The 19,482-nt window shown below is 35.8% G+C and overlaps 2 protein-coding genes across 3 annotated transcripts; one reads left to right on the plus strand and one right to left on the minus strand.

Moving 5' to 3' along the window:
• Positions 1-953: 953 nt before the first annotated feature.
• On the plus strand, positions 954-16,309 carry Ia-2 (tyrosine phosphatase IA-2). Its single transcript, XM_083052479.1, has 18 exons — positions 954-1,093; positions 2,433-2,534; positions 7,103-7,156; positions 7,401-7,461; positions 7,808-7,939; positions 8,343-8,424; positions 8,634-8,734; positions 9,101-9,753; positions 9,835-9,993; positions 10,206-10,246; positions 10,320-10,478; positions 10,590-10,716; positions 10,838-10,905; positions 11,003-11,383; positions 11,472-11,693; positions 12,727-13,091; positions 13,385-13,438; positions 13,574-16,309. Exons 2-18 carry the CDS (start codon positions 2,441-2,443, stop codon positions 13,842-13,844), a joined length of 3,024 nt encoding a protein of 1,007 aa, XP_082908605.1. The 5' UTR covers positions 954-1,093; positions 2,433-2,440; the 3' UTR covers positions 13,845-16,309.
• LOC145944242 (uncharacterized) lies at positions 14,507-19,361 on the minus strand. Of its 2 annotated transcripts, XM_083052481.1 has the most exons (7): positions 18,961-19,344; positions 18,481-18,532; positions 17,277-18,419; positions 17,089-17,188; positions 16,818-16,917; positions 16,649-16,742; positions 14,507-14,632 (listed from the first exon to the last, which is right to left on the minus strand). In XM_083052481.1, the coding sequence occupies exons 1-6, from the start codon at positions 19,064-19,066 to the stop codon at positions 16,681-16,683; spliced, it is 1,563 nt and encodes a 520-aa protein (XP_082908607.1). In that variant the 5' UTR covers positions 19,067-19,344; the 3' UTR covers positions 14,507-14,632; positions 16,649-16,680. The 2 variants fall into 2 exon arrangements, with proteins under 2 accessions (XP_082908607.1, XP_082908608.1); XM_083052482.1 differs by lacking the exons at positions 14,507-14,632; positions 16,649-16,742; positions 16,818-16,917 and having other exon boundaries at positions 17,249-18,419; positions 18,961-19,361.
• Positions 19,362-19,482: the final 121 nt, after the last annotated feature.

Consider the following 19,482-nt stretch of genomic DNA (forward strand, 5'->3'; position numbering starts at 1 on the left):
TAGTATATAAAATAACATACATAATAATTATAAGATATATAAAAGTAAAAAAAAATAAAGTTTAATATACGCATGATATATATATATATATATATACATATATATATATATGTCTGCTCAGAGAAATTATTTTTGCGAAATTATTTCATTAATTTTTGTTACTCTTTATTATTCCGTTCCTCCGATTAATGACTGCTATCTCTCTTTCAGCTTCTATTAGGGACAGCATAAATCTTTCTTCTCCGCTTTTCTCGGAGAGAGCGTGGGAGAACCGCATTTGCCTCGCGTCTTCGCTTCGGCTCACTCGCAACAAGTGTTCCTTAAATCGATATCACGCCCTGCGAGACGAGAGAACCTTTCAACGATGTGTACGCGACTTCCAGGAATTCAGTCGGTTTTGTCGCCAACGGTCGCATATTATATTTTCTCATCATGGTATAATCTTTTATCCTCTTTTTCTTTTAAAAGAATCCTCTATATTACATATTAAAAAAAGAAACTAGATGAATAAAACGAAACTATTCAGGCAATCGCGCCGGCTGCTCTTCTATTTTCAGTCTCTATCTCTTATTCTTTTTATTCTGTCCGACAATTATAATCGCCTCATTAAAAAAAGAGAGCTGTCCCATTTAGATAGAATCTTTCCTTATCAATTTTATCGAGCGACGCGATGATTTACTTTCTTACTGAATGTTCCTCTTTATATTGTCGTCTCCTTCACAATTTCTCCTCTCTATCTTTCTCTCTCATCCCTATCGTTCTACGTCTTCGTCGTGGTGGTCCGCTGCCGGCGCAATCGATTTCAAAATCCGACGACGCACGGCCTGCGCGCCGTCGCCGCCGCCTGTTGTACCTTCCACCACCTCTTTTTCATCGTCCTCTGCATTTTCAGTCAGTGCCATCGCTGCGGCGGAACCGGCGACCGTCCACGGGGACATGGTCCAAGAGGTCCTCGCAACCAGCACTGCCGAGTGGTGATCGTCTGCCGAGTGGTGATCGTCAGCTCTCTCGCGAAGCGGAAGAACGACGGTGTTTCTCGTGGCGGCGATGTGCCGCAGGGTGTGAAGAGGGTGCCGCGTTACGTCACGCCCAGGTGAGGACGGATCGACGTTTACACACCGCAGGTCCACCCTGCATGATTTTCTCTCCCGCATTTAATTTATTCTTTTTGACGGAAAAAAAATCTGCAAATGTATTTGCGGTGTAAATTTATACGTCAGAAAGTCTCTTTAGTCTAGAAAAAAAGCATCTATTTTCGGAAACAAAAATTTGTGCTGCGCTTCTAAAAAATTTCTTTGTACCAGATTCTTTTCTGTTTTTAACGTTAAATTAAGAATTGTGTAGTTAAAGGGGCTGTATCAGGATACACACTGTATCTCCTTTGCCGGCATTATCGCACGCGCTACCATATTTACATTGCGCATTCAATATGTTAGGCGCGACTGACAATGAGTACATCGCGGGTATTTATTATGTGAACAAAAGAACTCGGGTACTTAATACGAATCATAAAAATCGTTGTCGCTTCCGAGAATAATCTTAGGAGCTAGAGAGTTAAAGCCGTGGCAGCGCGCAGGTTTCCCAAGGGGATGCTAATTTGTCTTCGGAGGAGGGTGAACGTGACTACAACCTGATGCTTCGACTACGAGATATATATAAATGTAATAAAAGTGATCGCGGAAAGAGGATACTTTTTCGAAGGTAAATGATAGAGCGGAAGCGGAATCGAAAATCGAAGGACAGGATTTTCTCTTGAAAAAAAATAGTGAGGGTGAAAAATGTTTTTCTCATTTCTGCCTTTAATACAATGCTGCGTATTTGAGGAAGCTTGTATTAAAATGTCAAACGGAGATTAACGATTTCTTTCTTATCTTTTCTTTTTTATTTAGCAGAAAGCAATTCAGATTCGTAGCGTTTTTTGTTATCAATGAGAGTTTGCTGAAAGCAGCGTGGATTATGCCATGTTGGCTTTGTTAGATTCGCATTCGATCGAGTACGGGCGATGCACTCCAGGGCGATGCACCTAGAAAAGTACTTACACTAGCTTTCTAGAAACTATATTGCCGCACAAGTCCGAATGTACTTCCATACTTCGAATAAACAGTTTGCGAACTAAAGATCTTACCGCAGGAAATAGAAATAATACACATGCGCCTCTTTATAAAACTTGAGAATATTTTATATACACTCAATGACTTTTTAATCATCAAAAACTATAACGAAATCTAAACTATTGAAATTTGAAACAAAACAAAAATGATGTTTCGGCGTTACTTATTCGCCAGAATGCTGGCTACGTTAGTATGAGTTTTATTCTTCTTCGAGTAAAAAGAGATAATTTTATCACACTTTTTACAAGTGAGATAAAATTATCCAATTGTAGATGCGTGAAAGAGCGAACGGAGTGACGTAAAGTGGATTCACAATTGCAGGAACATTTATGGGCCGTAAACGGTGGTGGCAAGGAGGTCTGGTGGAGCTGCTGGTGCTCTGTGTCCTCCATCACGTCGTCGTTCTCGCTGACGGCAATGTTGGTGAGTATTGAATATTATTATTCCAACGAGCACAAGGAAGGATAATGGCGCATTTGTCCCTATAGACGGTATTATACCATCAACTCTCGATGAATACTTCGTAATCTGAATAGAGTTGCGACAATATCTTCCATGCAAAAATATATTTTTCGAGAAAAGAGATTAATATTATAGAAACACGTTCTTCGATAGAAACTATTTTCTCTCGAAGAAAATTTTGAATCGCCTTTTTTATCTATTTTTTCAATCTTAAATAAATGTGCATTAATTTTATTTCAAGACCAGATATAATTAAATATCCAGTTCTGTATTGAGTCCTCTGGAATGTCTGTTGAAGAATGTGTGGCTTCGTTTCTTTTTTGAATTAATGAAAGGATGAACTTTAAGTTTCCTTATACAGAGAGAGAAATGTACGATAAACGAGGTTTTTAAAGAGACGAGAGATATGTAGTAACATGTAGGTTTATGGTGAAGCGATTTATTCGATACGTTTCGCACTGTAAACTATCGTTAAATTGCGCTTCGCGCAATCAAGCAGAAATCCTTTGTGCGTGAGCGCTAAACGCGAAGATATGACAAAGGATGGGAGATATACTACTAGATATAGTGACACAGAACGCTGAGAGAGAATGGTATGGACCAAGTCACAGGAAACTTAATTAATAGAATAATTTTACCACTGCTTTTAAATTATATAGTAACCATTTAACAGCGAGAAATTGAAGAACTTGTGAGATAAATTTTCTTTTAATTTTCTTTTAATTTACTTTCTAAAGTAAAACTCTAAATCTCTCTATAAAATCTTCAAGTTCCCGTATAAATCTTGGAAATATTTCTAAAATAAGATCCAAAGTATATATTCTCGTATTTCTCGTAGTCCAGGTTAACATTTTCTCTCGGTGCTTCTCTGTAAAAATAAATCTTTTATCTCTTCAATCGATATTTTTCTCTGATACGTGATATGAGTGCTCACCTCGAAGTGTTAACATCGATCGCGTAGTAATGGTTGACGCCCCATTAGGTTGTCGCATGATAGTACACTTCTTTAAGTGCTGTTTGGTCACGCATTTGTGTGAAAGTGCACTTATCGATTAATAATACGTTGGAAGAAGGAGCGCGAACAAACCACTCTTTATTAGCCCCAGAGGATATATATTGTTTACGTTTCACAAGAACAGGACTATATAAGGCGCGACGATCATTGAATTCATGAGTAAAAGTTGCACAACAACGCGTAATAAAGAGAAGGGGAATTTAATTAATTAGAACTAAACGCAATGTGGACAAAAAGGATCCGAAAAGTCCGTCCTGTCTACTAAAACTTTGATCGACTAATTTTAATTTGTATACGTCTGTGTTTCTCTGCTTAAAATATAATAGTATCCTAACTATGGGGAAAGAGAAAGTTTAATTGATGTTGGGATACGACTTCAAAGTTCCGCGAACAAGTTTTCCAGTTCGACTTCCGGTTGACGTCAGCGCGGAGAGCTTTAATGTTATCGTTTGTACTTTTATGAGAAACCGGGATTAGGGTCGTCGATCCTTATCGATCATTCCTGTTATCGTTCTTGTCTCATCATGATGCTCTTCATCGCGCGATGCGTAGCTCCTAAGGGCAGTCTACAATGGCAGTAAGCAGTATAGAGTAAGCAGTAAGCAGTATGAAATGGGAATTGCCCATTTCGTTACTCCCGGTCTTTACATCCACTAAAAACAGTATACTCTCTATTCCTACAGCCTTGTTATTGCCATTGTATACTATTTTCAGTGGATGTAAAGACCGGGAGTAACAAAATGGGCAATTCCCATTTCATACTGCTTACTGCTTACTCTATACTGCTTACTGCCATTGTAGACTGCCCTTTATACAAGTTTACTCGCGTCTTTCATAACTTCCCTTCTACGTCGACGTGAAAGCTTGTCTAAAGGATTACCGTAAGAAATTTGATATCGTAAAACACGCGCTTCGCCTACAATAGGTATCTATCACTTATAGACTTATAGCAACTAAAGGAGATAAGTTGCGTTCTCTCACGACTATACATCACTTAGTTTTCTCGACTATATGTATAACACTTATATTCTCGCTCCTACACGTCACCTGCTTTTGTTTTCATATCGAAGTATCGATCATTCTGGAGCATTTATAAGCACAATCGAGAGGAATATTTCCTAAAAGAGAAATAGCGGGATCCGTATTTAGAGAAAGAGATCTATAAATCAAAATATTAATACAAGTCACGTGATGATAAAGAAAATAAATTGTATTGAGAGAGAAAGAAAGATACTTAAGATTATACATCTGATTCTCTGACTTGGTAACATATTAAGTAAAACATTTACATGTAAAATAAAATTTTCTTTTCTCTGCTTTATGAATTTTTCAAATTATTAATTCTTTCTTCACATATGTTTCTAATAACAGTTTTTAATTGCAGAAACTACAAATAACGAGAAAATATTAGATGAAATCTGGAAACTTTCAAGATAAATCCGCTGTTTTCATTCTTTAGATTCGGCGATATTTTGTCGTCTAAAGATCAAAAGGACTTCTCTCTTTCTCTTTATACATACACACACATACATACAGGAGAAGAAGTGTTCGATTTTCGCCCACGACAGCAACTCGACAGTTATCGAGCGTTCATCCCACGCAGCCACCGCCTTCGCGAGCTTCGAGATCTCTCTATCGCGCGCGCGTAACACATCTCTCTCTCTTTCTCTCTTGTGTTCTTGCAGATATATATGACGCGATCCTTTGCTCTATCTCGTACAACCCTCTCGTTTCATCTAGCCCTTGCAACCTCACGCAACCCTTCCGCCGAGGATACACACGTCCACGTGTATCTTGGTACTCACTGTTCCTACATTTCAATTTTCTTTTATTTGTGTGTGTATGTGTGTATGTGGTGTGTATAATGTATGTTGCATCCATCAACAATTCACCTGCTCGACCGAGCCACCTCCACACTTTCGTCCCTGGGCAAATATATTTTCTCTACGTATAACAGAATGACTCGGCTTCATTCATTTAGAATGGAGGATGGATGTTATATTCGAAATACAATATGCGAAGAGATGATCCTCGTTGATTAGAAATTATATTTGTATCGTGCTGTAGCTCAGCTATATAATACTTCGATTACAGTTAATCCTATTTACAATTTGCTCGAGAAACACAAAGGCATTGTTGATCTTCCCACAACACATATATAGAGATATATATTTTATTAAATATATTATAAATCTCTCCCATCGAACTCTTTCTCAAATGATCAAACGCGTAAACATATTGTTTAGATTCTTTTCTGCAATTCGTCATAAACATTTAAACAGGTTTTATTCAACTTGATACTATCTTTCTCGACAAGTGTTTACTCTATTGCATGTTTACGTGTTTTATTTCATTCTGCTCTTTATAGTCTTTATAATAGATTTTCGTGTTTTTTTTCCTCTCGCATATAGTATATTATTTAAGAGAGATTTATTTTTTCTATCCTAATGGAAAATTAAAATAAATATAGATACATATATGCATAACATTTCTCTTCCTTTTTTACTACATTTTATTTCATTATTTACTTTAACGCAGTTATAACTCATAATTTTCTATACACGCTGAAAAAACAGTCACATCATATCAAAAGGACGAGTGCGTTCACTTGTATAGCCTATGATGTTCATTAACCGTGCTTATTCATATATATTCCCGCTTTCTATGCACAAGCACGTGCGTGCCCTATTAATCACACACGATCACCCATAACCGTCCCTTCCTTCCCCTTTAATCTTTTATGCGTCGGATATCATCAATCGTTTCTCGTGAGAATATGATTTCGATATAATAAATCGCGCGACATGACAAAGAACGCCTCTATGTCGTAGATAGAAGATTTATTTTCAAAAAGAATATGAAACAATCTCTGCATAATCGCGAGACATTCGGAGAACAATAAAAACAGAGGTTGAATGGTGAATTAAAATCATTAAGCGGTACAAAGGAATGATTAAAAACCACAAAGAAAGGCAGAAGCTATAAGGTCAAATGAGAGAGCTCGAGCTCTTTTTTCTTCCTTTTTTTTTAGATGGTTAAATGTCGAAGTTTATACATAAATATTTAATGAAAATGTACTGATCCACAGACGCAGATCAGCTGTTTTTGCGCGGTTTTACGCGACAGGACGATACTATTATTAGAAGGTTTTCCCATTCTCTCTCTGAATTATTTATTCACGATGTTAAACGCTAAGCTATTTTGGGCGGATTACAATCAAACTTTCTCTGTTATAGACATTTCCAGCATAACGCTATTTTTATTCCATAATAATGTGTTTCGTGAGTTATGTCGTGAGATATGACGTGGAGGGCGACCTGGTCGATTCTATCGTCAGCGAACGCCCTTATTGTTAGGATTAATAGAATCAGGTTACACGCGCAATTTAATGGCGTATGACGCAGAAAACTAATTAATTGTTATAGTTTGGAGCTTTCAATTTCCCTCTCTCTCTTTTTTTTCTCATTAAATAATTTCTCTCGATTCTCATAGCATAATCGTTCTGTGTTTTCAGGATGCCTATTCAGCGAGAACATATGTGATCCTGAGGCGGAAAAATGTTTTGACGGTATTACAATTTTTATACGATTAATTAATAAATTAACAAAATGAAACATTTTCTCTCAATCCCGGTCTCTCTTTTATTTTGCGATATAATACGGCGTCAAATGAGCGGTCAAGACAAATTTTGCGCGATTAAAAGTTTAACAAATAAATTTATTATTAACAAAATCGTAATTGCTATTAATAGAGAATTTAGTATATTTATTTTATATTCACGAATTCTTCTCATATTAATATCACTCTTTCAGATCTTGCGTTCGGCAAATGTATACCTCGGTATACGAATTTAGAAAACGACGATTTATATCGGTAAGTATCTCTATACTTGCAATAAAAATTATAATAAAATTGAAATATACTTTTATAACATCTATTAATTATTCGCATCAAAATTCTTTCAAAAATCTTTTAGTTCTTCCTCTCTTTCTCTTTTTCAAACGTTAACCCGATATACACGGGTGCGATATATGTGAATTAAATTCTCATTCTGATCGATTAATTTTATCGCCGGGTCGTCAAACGGTCTCGTTACGTCTTTATCGGCTTTATTATCGTACACCCACGTTAATCTATATTTTAGCGCGCGATCGACGCTTATAAAATTGACGCATTTGATACATATATGTATATAAAACATGTGCTCTATTTCGCGCAGATATAATCTCGATGCTGGTGAATTGGAGTTATTAAAATTGCAATTGGAGAGGCTGGAATCTGACGGGTACAAGTGGAAGTATCCCTTTACACAATGTATTATGCAAACCTCGTTATATAATCTCCGACATGGGTACGTCGCTCTTTGCTGGAGCTAGTAGTTGTAATAAACGATTGTGCCGACAAATTTTAATTTACGGTGGTCTCTGCGCGCAAATTAACATATACATAGCTCTTCGTAATTTCAATTTTAATGGAAATTTTTAAAATAGTATTCCTTTTCCTTTTCCTTTGCAAGATTGCTTAATTACTATTTTTATAATACTATCTTCTAAAATACAGTGAATAAATTAACTCACGCTAATTTTGAATAAATTAATTTTAAATATTCCAAGTAGAGACTGTTATGAAAAATTTGTATAGATAAAGAACGGCATTTCATTTTCGCGTTTGGCAAAATTTATGAGAAACAGTTTGTAAACCGTATCAATAAGTTATCTTCGTTTAATAAAATTTAATCTGGCGAAACTTTTCAGGCGAGACGATCTCCGCGATATCCGTCTCTGCGAATACCTGAAGAAATCGGATCTCGACGAACAAGATGAACTTATTGACAAGGTCAGCGTAAATCACAATTCAGTTACAAGAAGTTTTCGTTCACATCGATATCACGAACGTGTACTTATGCCCGGTCATGCACGAAAGAGTCTCCTGGCAACGTCATCGACTCTCTGATCGCGATTATCTCTTCCCCAAAAAAATATCACCAACTGCTCGCAATACAATATCGCTCCGATAATCAGCCGCCATCGATTTTCTTCTTCTAGGTAATTCCAGCGGTCGCTATACTAAGAATATCCACGGACAATGAGAACCCCGAGAGTAATTTGGCCGATGCTCTATATCGCTCCACGGATATCGGAGATAAGTATGTTTCATTTTCATTGAAGAAAAGCCAATAATGACAGTAGCAGATTCTAGCTTCCTATAATTTCATCGTAAGAACGCGTTACATAATTTCTCAATTAGAGTCACTTCTCCTACAGAAAGCGCACATTTTATTTACTTTTTTTTTTATTTTATATTCTATTATGTTTCTGAGAATATATAAAAGTCCAAAAAATTAAATAAAAAATTCATATGTGTATATTATAAAATATATCGAAATAAAACGAAACAAAAAAATAAGAAACAATGAATTTATTAAATAACATATCGAATAAAAAAAACTGGTGTATGTATTTATGGACTACAATTCGATTTTTCTTCTAATCTTATCGGATTTTTCAACCAGGTCACCGACTTTCTACGGCGAGCAAGAATTACTGCCGTACAATTGGCAATCCATTGGACCTGTTTACAGAACTGAATATAGGCCTGATAAGAACGAACAGGCTTTGGTCAATGACGAGGAATACAACGAGTACGAAAAATACTCGCTGAATGACGTAGGCGAGCGATTGTATCCGCGCAGGATGCGTCGTTATAGCTTCGTCGACGGATACAGAAATGATGATATCGAACCACTTGAGGATCTGGGAGACAAAATATTGCCCGAAGACGTCAATAATGACGACGACAAGAACCTTTACGACACGCAACTCTTGTCCAACGACGAGTATGAAATTTTGCCAAATGAAAAATCGCCGGATTATACGTTGCTGGAACCCTTTTTCGACGATGAGAGGAACGAAAGGGAGTACGAGAGAGCATTTTCTAGGAAATATAAGCACCGGAAGAAACCCCCGTCTCTTGAATTTCTCAACTCCGACGTATCGACGAAGCTGGATAACGAGAAGAGGACGGTAATCGAACGCGAGGGTGTTGACTACGAGGACGCTGATGAAAATAATTCGGCAGAGATCGAAAGATCCGATGATCCGAAAGTAAACGGCATGTACACCGAGGGAGGAGTCGTGTCTTTGAAGGATAAAGTTGACGCGAGTGGTGAGCTTATGCTTTATTAGATTTTTATTTTTCTCATATTCATTTTTCTTTTTATTTAACTGAAATGTACTCGACTTGCAGGGACTACGTACGACGAGATGTACGACGACAACGACTTGGACGCGCTTCTATGGAGACGAGAATTGGCCGGCTTCAAGCGCAGAGAACGTCTGGATGTTAAGAAACCCGGACCGTTATTCTCAACGAATAATTATGCATTTAAAACCCAATCTCCGCCTAGTAAGTGAACTTAATATTTCTATACATAAATCTTAATAGTCGTCTTGCGATTTTTTTTATCACTTCCAAGTGATTTTCATTAAATATCTTAAAGATAAAATTATTGATAAGATGAAGCAATTATTTCCACACATCTATATATAATTATCTAGACACTTTATATCTAGATAGCAGAAAACACTGCTTAAAATAATACATTAATGTTTTTACAGTTTCCCTTGACAATGATTATTCCGCGGCGGACAATCAGAATGTAAGTGTAACCAAACCCGAGACCTCATAAGCCTTCATTAGATTATAAGCATTACATCGACATTGTATTTTAGAATAACGAGGTATACGCACCGTTAACGAAAAAACGCGGTGCGTACAAAGCGAACGAGGATCCGTCAAGGACTTATGAAAACGTTGATCTGGATTACGTTTATATCATTTTCGAACAAGATTTTCACACGTGGCTCGAAGGAGAACACGTGATTAGAAAGGTAAAATAGAATTGCACCTTTTTAGAGTTATAGAGAATATCTAAAAGGATTATATAAACAATTATAAACAGCGCGTTAAACTAAACGCGAATCTTATGTGAATTTCTCCAGATCGAAGAACTCTTAGGATTGCCTTCCAGGACTTTGAGAGACATACGAGTAGGTCGCGTGGAAGTAACATTCAAGGTCATTCCAAACGACAAAAATTATAATGCTACTGACATCGTCAACAATGTCGGTACGGTATAATTTATATATTTATTTTATATTTAATTACGAAATTCCGAAAATATTATAATACGACGTAAAAGTAAGTTCACTTTTGTTTGCGTCCGACAATGAGACGTATCATATTTTAGATAGCATACGTGGCGAATTACAAGATGCACTAGGAGTCAGAGTCATGCGAGCGGGTATAGGCGACAAGGTATAATCCGTAATAAACATTTCTTTCCGAAAAATAGATCAACCTCCAAATTTCGCATGTACGCGAGATATTGTCAACATCACGCATCTTTCCGTAGGCTAAATTACCGGCCACCTTGGAAGTTGCCAGGGGAAGTGAGATGAATTCTAGCTTGTTCAGTGCATTAGTGGCTGCCGGTGTCGCAGCCGCAATCGCGGCCGCGGTGGTTACGCTGATAATCGCACGTCGCCACGCCAAGTGTCGAGCAAAGCTCGCCGGACTGACCACCCCGGACCCGGAGGCGTCCAAGGACTACCAGGATCTGTGCAGGGCGAGGATGCAGGCGAAGCAACCGAGCGAGAAGGTGGAATCGCCGCGTATCACGAGCCTGTCGCGCGAAAACGAGTCTAACTTGCCTTCCAATCGCTCCAGCACTTCCTCCTGGAGCGAAGAGCCCACCTTCTCCAACATGGACATATCTACCGGTCACATGGTTCTCGTAAGTATAAAGATTAATTAAAAGTGAAGAGAAAAGGCGAGAAAGAAAGAGAGGAGAGAGATACATATAGAAACTCGAAATCTTGCAGAGTTATATGGAGGATCATTTGAAGAACAAGGATCGTCTGGATCAGGAATGGGCGGCGTTGTGTGCCTACGAAGCCGACCCGTCGTCCACGGAGATTGCGGAGAGCGAAGCGAACATCCAACAGAATCGTTCCGGCGCGGCACTTCCCTACGATCATTCTCGGATAGTTCTGAACGATCTTGCGAATGCCAATAATTCCGACTACATAAACGCTTCCACGATCGTAAGTAACTTTTACATCGCTTTCTTGTTTGGCCATTTCTTCACTGTATCCTCCTGAAGCTTGCTAAAATCTTCTTTCCTTTTCTCTTTCGAAACTAGATGTATCGTAATTGTATTTCAAACAATTCTCGCAGAACTCCGGAAAATGATAGGAATAAATATCATCGCTCTTTTTTATTGTGCGAAGTGTATATATAGCAATTAACGTTAAAAAAAGGAAAATCAAATGCATAATATTTTACAAACTAGGACTCAGGAGGATATCATTATTTCAATACGCGAGAAATTTAATGTGTTCGACATACAAAATAGAAACTATTCTAATTATTTCAATAATGCGAAAGCTGCGAGATAACTTGTGTAAAAATAAAATAAGTATTTTCGTTTTCACGCGATAACACATTGCTGAAATACGTACGACATTCGATTTTCCGGCCGCCTCATCGCAATATATGTAGAAGTCGGTAAGTCACAGTCGAGATGGGCATGTCAAGTTGATTATTTATTACAAAATCGCAAATCACGACACACAATTTGTCAGGCTAATATTGCTTGCGGTAGATTTCTTTTTTTTAGTGCATCACGTAATCGTAACGCAGCGAACGAACTCTAGCATGTTTCTTATTGATGAGCAAGCCTTATACATATATTTTTCAATTGCACAGTTGGCGATGTATGGCCGTATTATTGTTCACTCGATATATCTCCCCGTGTCGTAAATGGAAAACCCGAACAAAAAAAGAAATTGAAATCGATGATACAACGGGAGCTTAATTGAAATCGTATCATTCAACACGTACGGCTCTTCAGCTGTGAAAACATACAGAGTATTGCACAATAAGTGACCCTGTTCTTCTGAGTATGACATCGAGTACGAAATAAATCGATTAGATTGATCGAATTTTTCGTTTTCTCGACACACAAGAATCACATATCAAAAGAAAAAAAGAACAAAGCGAATGAATTTTTCGATTAATCTAATATTTACGAACGTGGAAGTGTTTATTGATATCGTCATTCACTTTTCTTTGCAGACGGATCACGATCCCCGGAATCCGGCTTACATAGCCACGCAAGGGCCGCTACCGCAGACCACGGCTAATTTCTGGCAATTGGTTTGGGAACAAGGCAGCGTGGTGATCGTGATGCTGACGCGACTCACCGAAGAGGGCCGCGCCATGTGTCACCGTTACTGGCCCGAGGAAGGATCAGAGCTCTATCACATCTACGAGGTGCATCTGGTGTCGGAGCATTTCTGGTGCGACGATTATCTGGTGCGCTCCTTCTACCTAAAGAATCTGCGCACCTGCGAGACTCGCACTGTCACGCAGTTCCACTTCCTGTCCTGGCCGGAGAACACCGTACCGTATTCCACGAAGGCTCTGCTTGAGTTCCGCAGGTCAGCGTCGATTTCATTGTCTTTCATTATTATTCTTATTCGATCTTCTTATTATGCAATTTATTATATAAATTATTTTATTTAATTATTAATTATATAAATTAATTATATTATTTAATTATTAATTATATATTAAATTATTTGTTATATAAATTATATTAAATATAATCTATATTATTAAGAATTTATTATTTATTACAAAATATTTATAATATTAAGGCTCTAAGAAAAAAATTTATAAGGATAACTTTGCTTTCCTTTTAAAATTATTTTCGGTTTTCTTCTCATTGCAGGAAAGTTAATAAATCATATCGTGGAAGATCATGTCCGATAGTCGTGCATTGCAGGTGAGTGTATCAAAAATATATAATTGATATTATTGAAATATATATTGAGATATAATTGGAAAATATATAATTTATGTTCTCCAAAATTAATTGAGTAGCGATCTGTTTTTGATCTTACGTGTGATCTTTCTACAGCGATGGAGCTGGACGAACCGGTACTTACTGCTTGATCGACATGGTCCTAAATCGTATGACAAAGGGAGCGAAGGAGATCGATATCGCCGCCACTCTCGAGCATATTAGGGATCAGAGGCCCGATATGGTTGCTACGAAACAACAATTCGAGTTTGTCCTGATGGCAGTGGCGGAGGAGGTGCACGCGATCCTGAAGGCTTTGCCGGCACCACCTGCCGAGAAATCCGCCGTGGCGAGCGGTTCTTCGCCACCCGCGAAATCGGAACAGTGAAGCTAAACCTGGCGACGCGCGAATTGAACCCTAAACAGTATAAAGAAATCTGAATAATTTCTATTTTATTGGATTTAGCAAGAATTTTGTCGTTTCTTTACATTTTTTCTCATAAATTCGAAAGGTTCTAGTTTTTTTAAATATATTTCTTGGAGCTGATACTTTCATGATTTGAAAGAGATATCGAAAATTCAGAGAGATTAAATAATTATGTCTATTTCGTACTATTCAGGGTTAAAATCGTAGTCGAGACGCGAGCAAGAGAGGTAAGAGGTATATCTATTCCATTTATTTCGATGTGTCACGGGTAAGCTAAGTACTTTTACTAGCTGTTTACTACGATGTACCCTACCGAGGAGTATATAAAGAGCGAATTAAGTTTTTTGTTTTTTCGGTTAGAATTTTCTACACGCTCGATACTTCCCGATTAATGCACCTTCGCGTGTTATTAGTTTTAGATTGCACCAAAAAAACGTGAGCTTCTTCTTTCGTATTCCGACTACTGTATTTCTCCGATACGCGAGAAAAGAACGATAGTCGAACTTCTAGATCATGACAAATATATAAACCCATAACCAAAGTTTGCAGTTTTAAGTTAAGTGCAATGTATAAAAGAGGACAGGAAAAAGTAAGAGCGAGAGACTTGAAGAAACGTATATATGTTGAGGCAATCTGAAGTGTGCTGTATTATTTTTTTTTTCTTGCTATATAAGGTGATACCGTTTTATTATCATCGCGTACATCCCTTTCTGCTCATTCAGACGCGGCCTATTTCAAGGATCAAGTACCTGTGAAAGAGAACAGACAGATTGCAAACACAGATCGGGAAACACAGTTTGCTACATACAATATATCAACGACTAAGCTCTATTACTGTGCGATCGATCGGTGATACAACGGAACATTTTATACTAGTAGAGTCTATCTAGTACTTCGTTTAGCGTTAAACGCGGCCGTTTTGAAATCGCGGAACTTTATTCATTTGATACAAGAATTACACGCAGTATTAATAATAATTGTGAATTCGACGATCAGACTGGCTGTGTTTAACATTAAATATGCGACATAAATACAGATTTTCATTGTCTGTCCGAAAAAATGTATTATCTTTCGAAAGATAAAAGAGTCTTCTATGGAATATCTATAAAATCGAGAAATTGTATCGAATTTTAATAGTTTAAATGTACCATACCGGCTCAGTCTAATCGTGCTTAATTAATTTTATTTATATTGCGAAACACACATTTACACAACAATCTATATTCTTGCGTGTACATAATATTTACGTGTGTACACCTCAATTGAATTGCATTAATGTGCCCTTCGACTAACGTGCTTTAAAATAGCTTTAAAACTTTGGATGAATCTTTCAACTCGGAGAAAGAATCGGTAAATAATAATCAACGTAAACCAATCAGCTAAGTCAATTGCATAATACCAAAATATATACATATGTGAGCACAAATCTACTTTAATGCAACAGATCGAAACACAATTTTGTTCTCGTTCTCGTTTTTATAAAAAAAAAAATTAATATTTTCTGTACATTTATTTTTTATAGAGACGAATTTTTTGACTTGTTCGTTAAAGTATCAAATGTATATCGAGCTTTTGTTACGTCGTAGAATTATCAGGAACATGTTTAAAGTACGCGTGGATGATCGATCGGACAGCCACAAATTATTACATGAATTCGTGTAAGAAGCGCATTTACATAATTGTGCAATTCAAACAACATTTTACTTTTCGAAAGTTGTTATAAGAAAATCGGCTTGGTGTTTTAAAATATCGCGTGTGTGTGCGATTGTTTCGCTGGAGAATTATATATAGCTTGATGAACGATGTTAAATGGTGCAGATTATATACGTAAATACATATATAATTCATGCTTGGAGTATCCAGGCGTATTATATCAGGGTTCAGTATTGTGTTTTTGGTGATTTAATCGTTTAATTTTTTTTTCCCGCAAATGTATTCTATACATATCTATTTAATAACGCATCTATTTATTAATTCGCCGAAAAATATTAATTTTTGAGAAAGAGAGAGGACAGTGTATCTTGATTTTAAATATATATCTTTAAACATCAGACATCGCGAGAAATTGATATCGGAGTAAAATCGGAGCTGATATCAATTAAAGTTCCGCAAGCCTATGTAATTAATTACGCGTGATAGTGTTGCGAGTATTATTTTCGAAAGAATTTCGAAAGAGGCAGGAGAGCACTGATGTACCTTGAAACTGTGTCAAACTTTGCTTGATCACTGCAACTAAGTTTGATTAGCCTTCTTTAGCACCGACTCACAAAACAGATTCTATATTTTTATGTAAAGGGATGAATCTATATATTAAAAAAAAAAAAATGAAATGATATAGTTATATATATATAAATCTATGCTATGTTACCCCCAAAATATAATACTATATACATGTTGTAAAATAATAAATCGATCTATGTTCAAGCCATGACCGCGTTTACAATTCCCCTCGTTGAAATCTCTTAACGCGTATATTATATTTAATTGCAAATGTTTTATATTATTTTATATATTTATTATTTATACTCGGTTAATGTTTTGATTAGAAATAATGGATCTATTTATAGAACTGATCATTCTAATTTATTTTCAAGGTAGAACAAAGTGTCATATCTCTTTTATGAATTATGTATTGAAATGTCTTACAAGGAGATTGAATGCCACAGCATCTATATTCTCAAGAATTCCATATCTAATTGATTGTGATTAATGATATACACATACATTGTCTTGCGATCAATTCAATGCATATTGTATAGTCATACCTGTATGTGACTCGACAAGATTTGAATATATCTCAGGTTTTATTCTGCCGATATGTGCTTGACAACGTCTCAGGAAATTCTGGATCCCAAAATCCTTTAATAAAAATATCACGTTTTATTTTATATAATATATCACAGAGGCGATGAAAAAACATACTCAATGTCATACCTTCTGGTGTATTCGGTCTATCGTACTTGTGCCGATGCCGCGAACATTGATTCTTCCGCTTCTGCAGTTCGTCCTTCGACAGTGACAGCTTCTTATAATACTAAAATTCACATACAGAATCAGAAATTAATACTTTTTTTAATGAAGAAAATTATATTTTTAATTTTAATTTTAATTTTTAATTTTATTATATTTTTCTTTTCAGCAATATAATATAAATATATTTGCTTTTTGTGTACATAGTATTTTACGTAATTAATATTAATATTACCTCTTCACATTCCCAGCAATCCCAACCATTCAGCTTTGCTCTGTCAGCTTTGCATCGCATGTTAAGCTGCTCTGTAATTACCTCCTTTCTCTTTGATAGTCTGCAAATAATATTTTTATTTAAATATATATATATATATATATATACAAAAGAAACTTACTTTATATCAAATATTAAATAATATTTACATGTTTTTGGCCAATGATCCTTTTTTCACAGGTGGCTTGTTCTCTGTATCATCCAAATTGAAATCATCTACGTCATTTTTAGCTAGCTGGGTAAGCTGGTAGAAGCTTTCATCTTCATAGGTAAAGACATTTTTCTTTTCAGTAATATTTTGTACAGTATTTACCATAGATTGATCTTCTTCTTTAATTTGAACATTGGTTTTGCTATACACTTTTACTGGTGAAAAACTATTTGCATTAACTTTATCTTTCAGTGTATTAACTACAGTATTAGTATTCACGTTTTCAACCGATGGCTTATCATCTTTCATTTCTATAGAAGTATGTTCAGGCGAAGGACATAATGCAAAATCCACAGTATCTATCGTTATCTCTGGAAGATTAGAAACAGACTCGTAGCATTTATATTTATTCGAAGAATTTTTTATTTGCTTTGCAAGAGTTTTTCTCTTAAGTCTCAAACGGTGCGTAGTCTTAGATGTAATATTTTTCTGTGTAGGGCTAATCTCTATTACATCCTCAAAAGTTTCATTGGTATTTACATTACTTTCTGTAGCGACAGATGTCTTTATTACAGAAATATCTTCTATAGATTCTTGTTCTTTCGACACTGTACTGGCTGGCTTAGGTACACTTAGAGATATCGTCTTCTTGTTACACTTGATTGGCTGAAATACAAGCCGAGATTGCTTCAATCTTCTTCCATCTGATAGAAATGTCGTTTCCACATTATGTGATGTACTAAGCTCTAACTTCTGACTATATTCTGAAGGAACATTTTTAGAACTACAATATGTCTTCATGTCTGATGCTAAATTATTACATATCGATGCTGTTGTAGGCAATTGTGCGAATTTCTTTATAGAAATGCCGCCGGTTCTTTCATATCTCCTGGAGAATACTGGACTTTTTGATGGGCTTCCATCGTCGGTATCTTTGCACGGAGATTCTTTCAGATGTACAGGAGAATCAGCTCCAATATTAGATTTAAAATTAACAGAATCTACGTTTAATGTATCTAATTCCAACAATGAAACACTTTCTTCTTGCACGATAGTGCTATTATTCAATTGTCTTTGAAGTGTTAATTCGTCTTTTATTTTCGTGCAGGGTTCATCGACTATCACTCGGAAGGAAGAATGTCTACAAAACATTGATAAACGGTAATTATGTCTGAATTGTAAATATTTTTTTAAATACTTACACATTGCACTGTTCATATTTCTCTTGCAACTTTATGTAATTTTCCCATAAATCTGTAAAAAAATGTAAATTATTTATATCAATTCTATATAATCTGCTTGTGCAAAATAAATATTAAAATTTTTGTTTCGTTTTTTATAGTAACTTTTTATTTGCTAGTAACTAATTGTTTTGCAGCTCAAATTTCGCGCTATTTTTATATTTAGTTCTTCCATTATTTACAGAGAGCGCAAGTATCTGTATATGAAAGTTTTCCAAAGTATCGAAATGATTTATAACTTAAAAAATTACAAATTCAATAACTTGAAAAATGCATGAATTCACATAAAATGCTGCAGAAATGATATATATATATTATATATATAATAATTGTCATTTCTTAAAATATATATTTAGCATTTTTCTCTCATAACTCTCATAATTAAGAGAAAGAAAGCAATAAATAATTGGAGCATTAATTATTATATTTATTTCTACTCACTTTGATATTGCTTAAATGCTTCCTGCAAAATTCCGACATAATTCTCTATTGCTTTTTTGGCAGTGTCATCGTGTATGAGGCAGTTGAATTGTAGAAATGCTGACATTATTATTGGAGCACGCTTATATATATTTCGGAGCAACAAGTATCTTTCCTAGTTTTTTCAGTGACTATCTCTGCCCTGAGATATAAATCTTTCTGACAAATTATAAACCAAATAAAATATACACTTCTTTATACAACCAATTAACTATATACAATTTTTAACACTTATTTACATGTCATCACACATCTATCGCATTCGATACAATCCGCCATAATAGTTTGCAGATGCAGTGTATGAAACGAAAAAAAAAAAACTCAGGGCCGTCTGCCCCAAAAGTCCCAAGAGTCATATGGGAAATTTTAAAGATTGGATATTTTTAAATTGTATGAAAAAGCAAAAATGTATCTCTAACAATAAGTCATAAAAATGTTTATACTCTAATATCAATACAATTTGAAATAAAAAAAAATTATTTT

This window comes from Prenolepis imparis, unplaced genomic scaffold, assembly GCF_030444845.1.
Source record: "Prenolepis imparis isolate NDT839.2.m4 unplaced genomic scaffold, iyPreImpa1.0 SCAF_12, whole genome shotgun sequence".
In the NCBI taxonomy this organism is placed as follows: Eukaryota; Metazoa; Arthropoda; class Insecta; order Hymenoptera; family Formicidae; genus Prenolepis; species Prenolepis imparis.

Coding starts and splice junctions, on each gene's coding strand:
- Ia-2 (XM_083052479.1), top strand. CDS start 2,441: ATGGGCCGTAAACGGTGGTGGCAAGGAGGTCTGGTGGAGCTGCTGGTG. Junction 11,694..12,726: donor ACATAAACGCTTCCACGATC/GTAAGTAACTTT, acceptor TTTTCTTTGCAG/ACGGATCACGATCCCCGGAA. Junction 13,439..13,573: donor CCGATAGTCGTGCATTGCAG/GTGAGTGTATCA, acceptor ATCTTTCTACAG/CGATGGAGCTGGACGAACCG.
- LOC145944242 (XM_083052481.1), bottom strand. CDS start 19,066: ATGTCAGCATTTCTACAATTCAACTGCCTCATACACGATGACACTGCC. Junction 18,533..18,960: donor AGCATTTAAGCAATATCAAA/GTGAGTAGAAAT, acceptor ATTTTTTTACAG/ATTTATGGGAAAATTACATA. Junction 17,189..17,276: donor GGATCATTGGCCAAAAACAT/GTAAATATTATT, acceptor TATTATTTGCAG/ACTATCAAAGAGAAAGGAGG.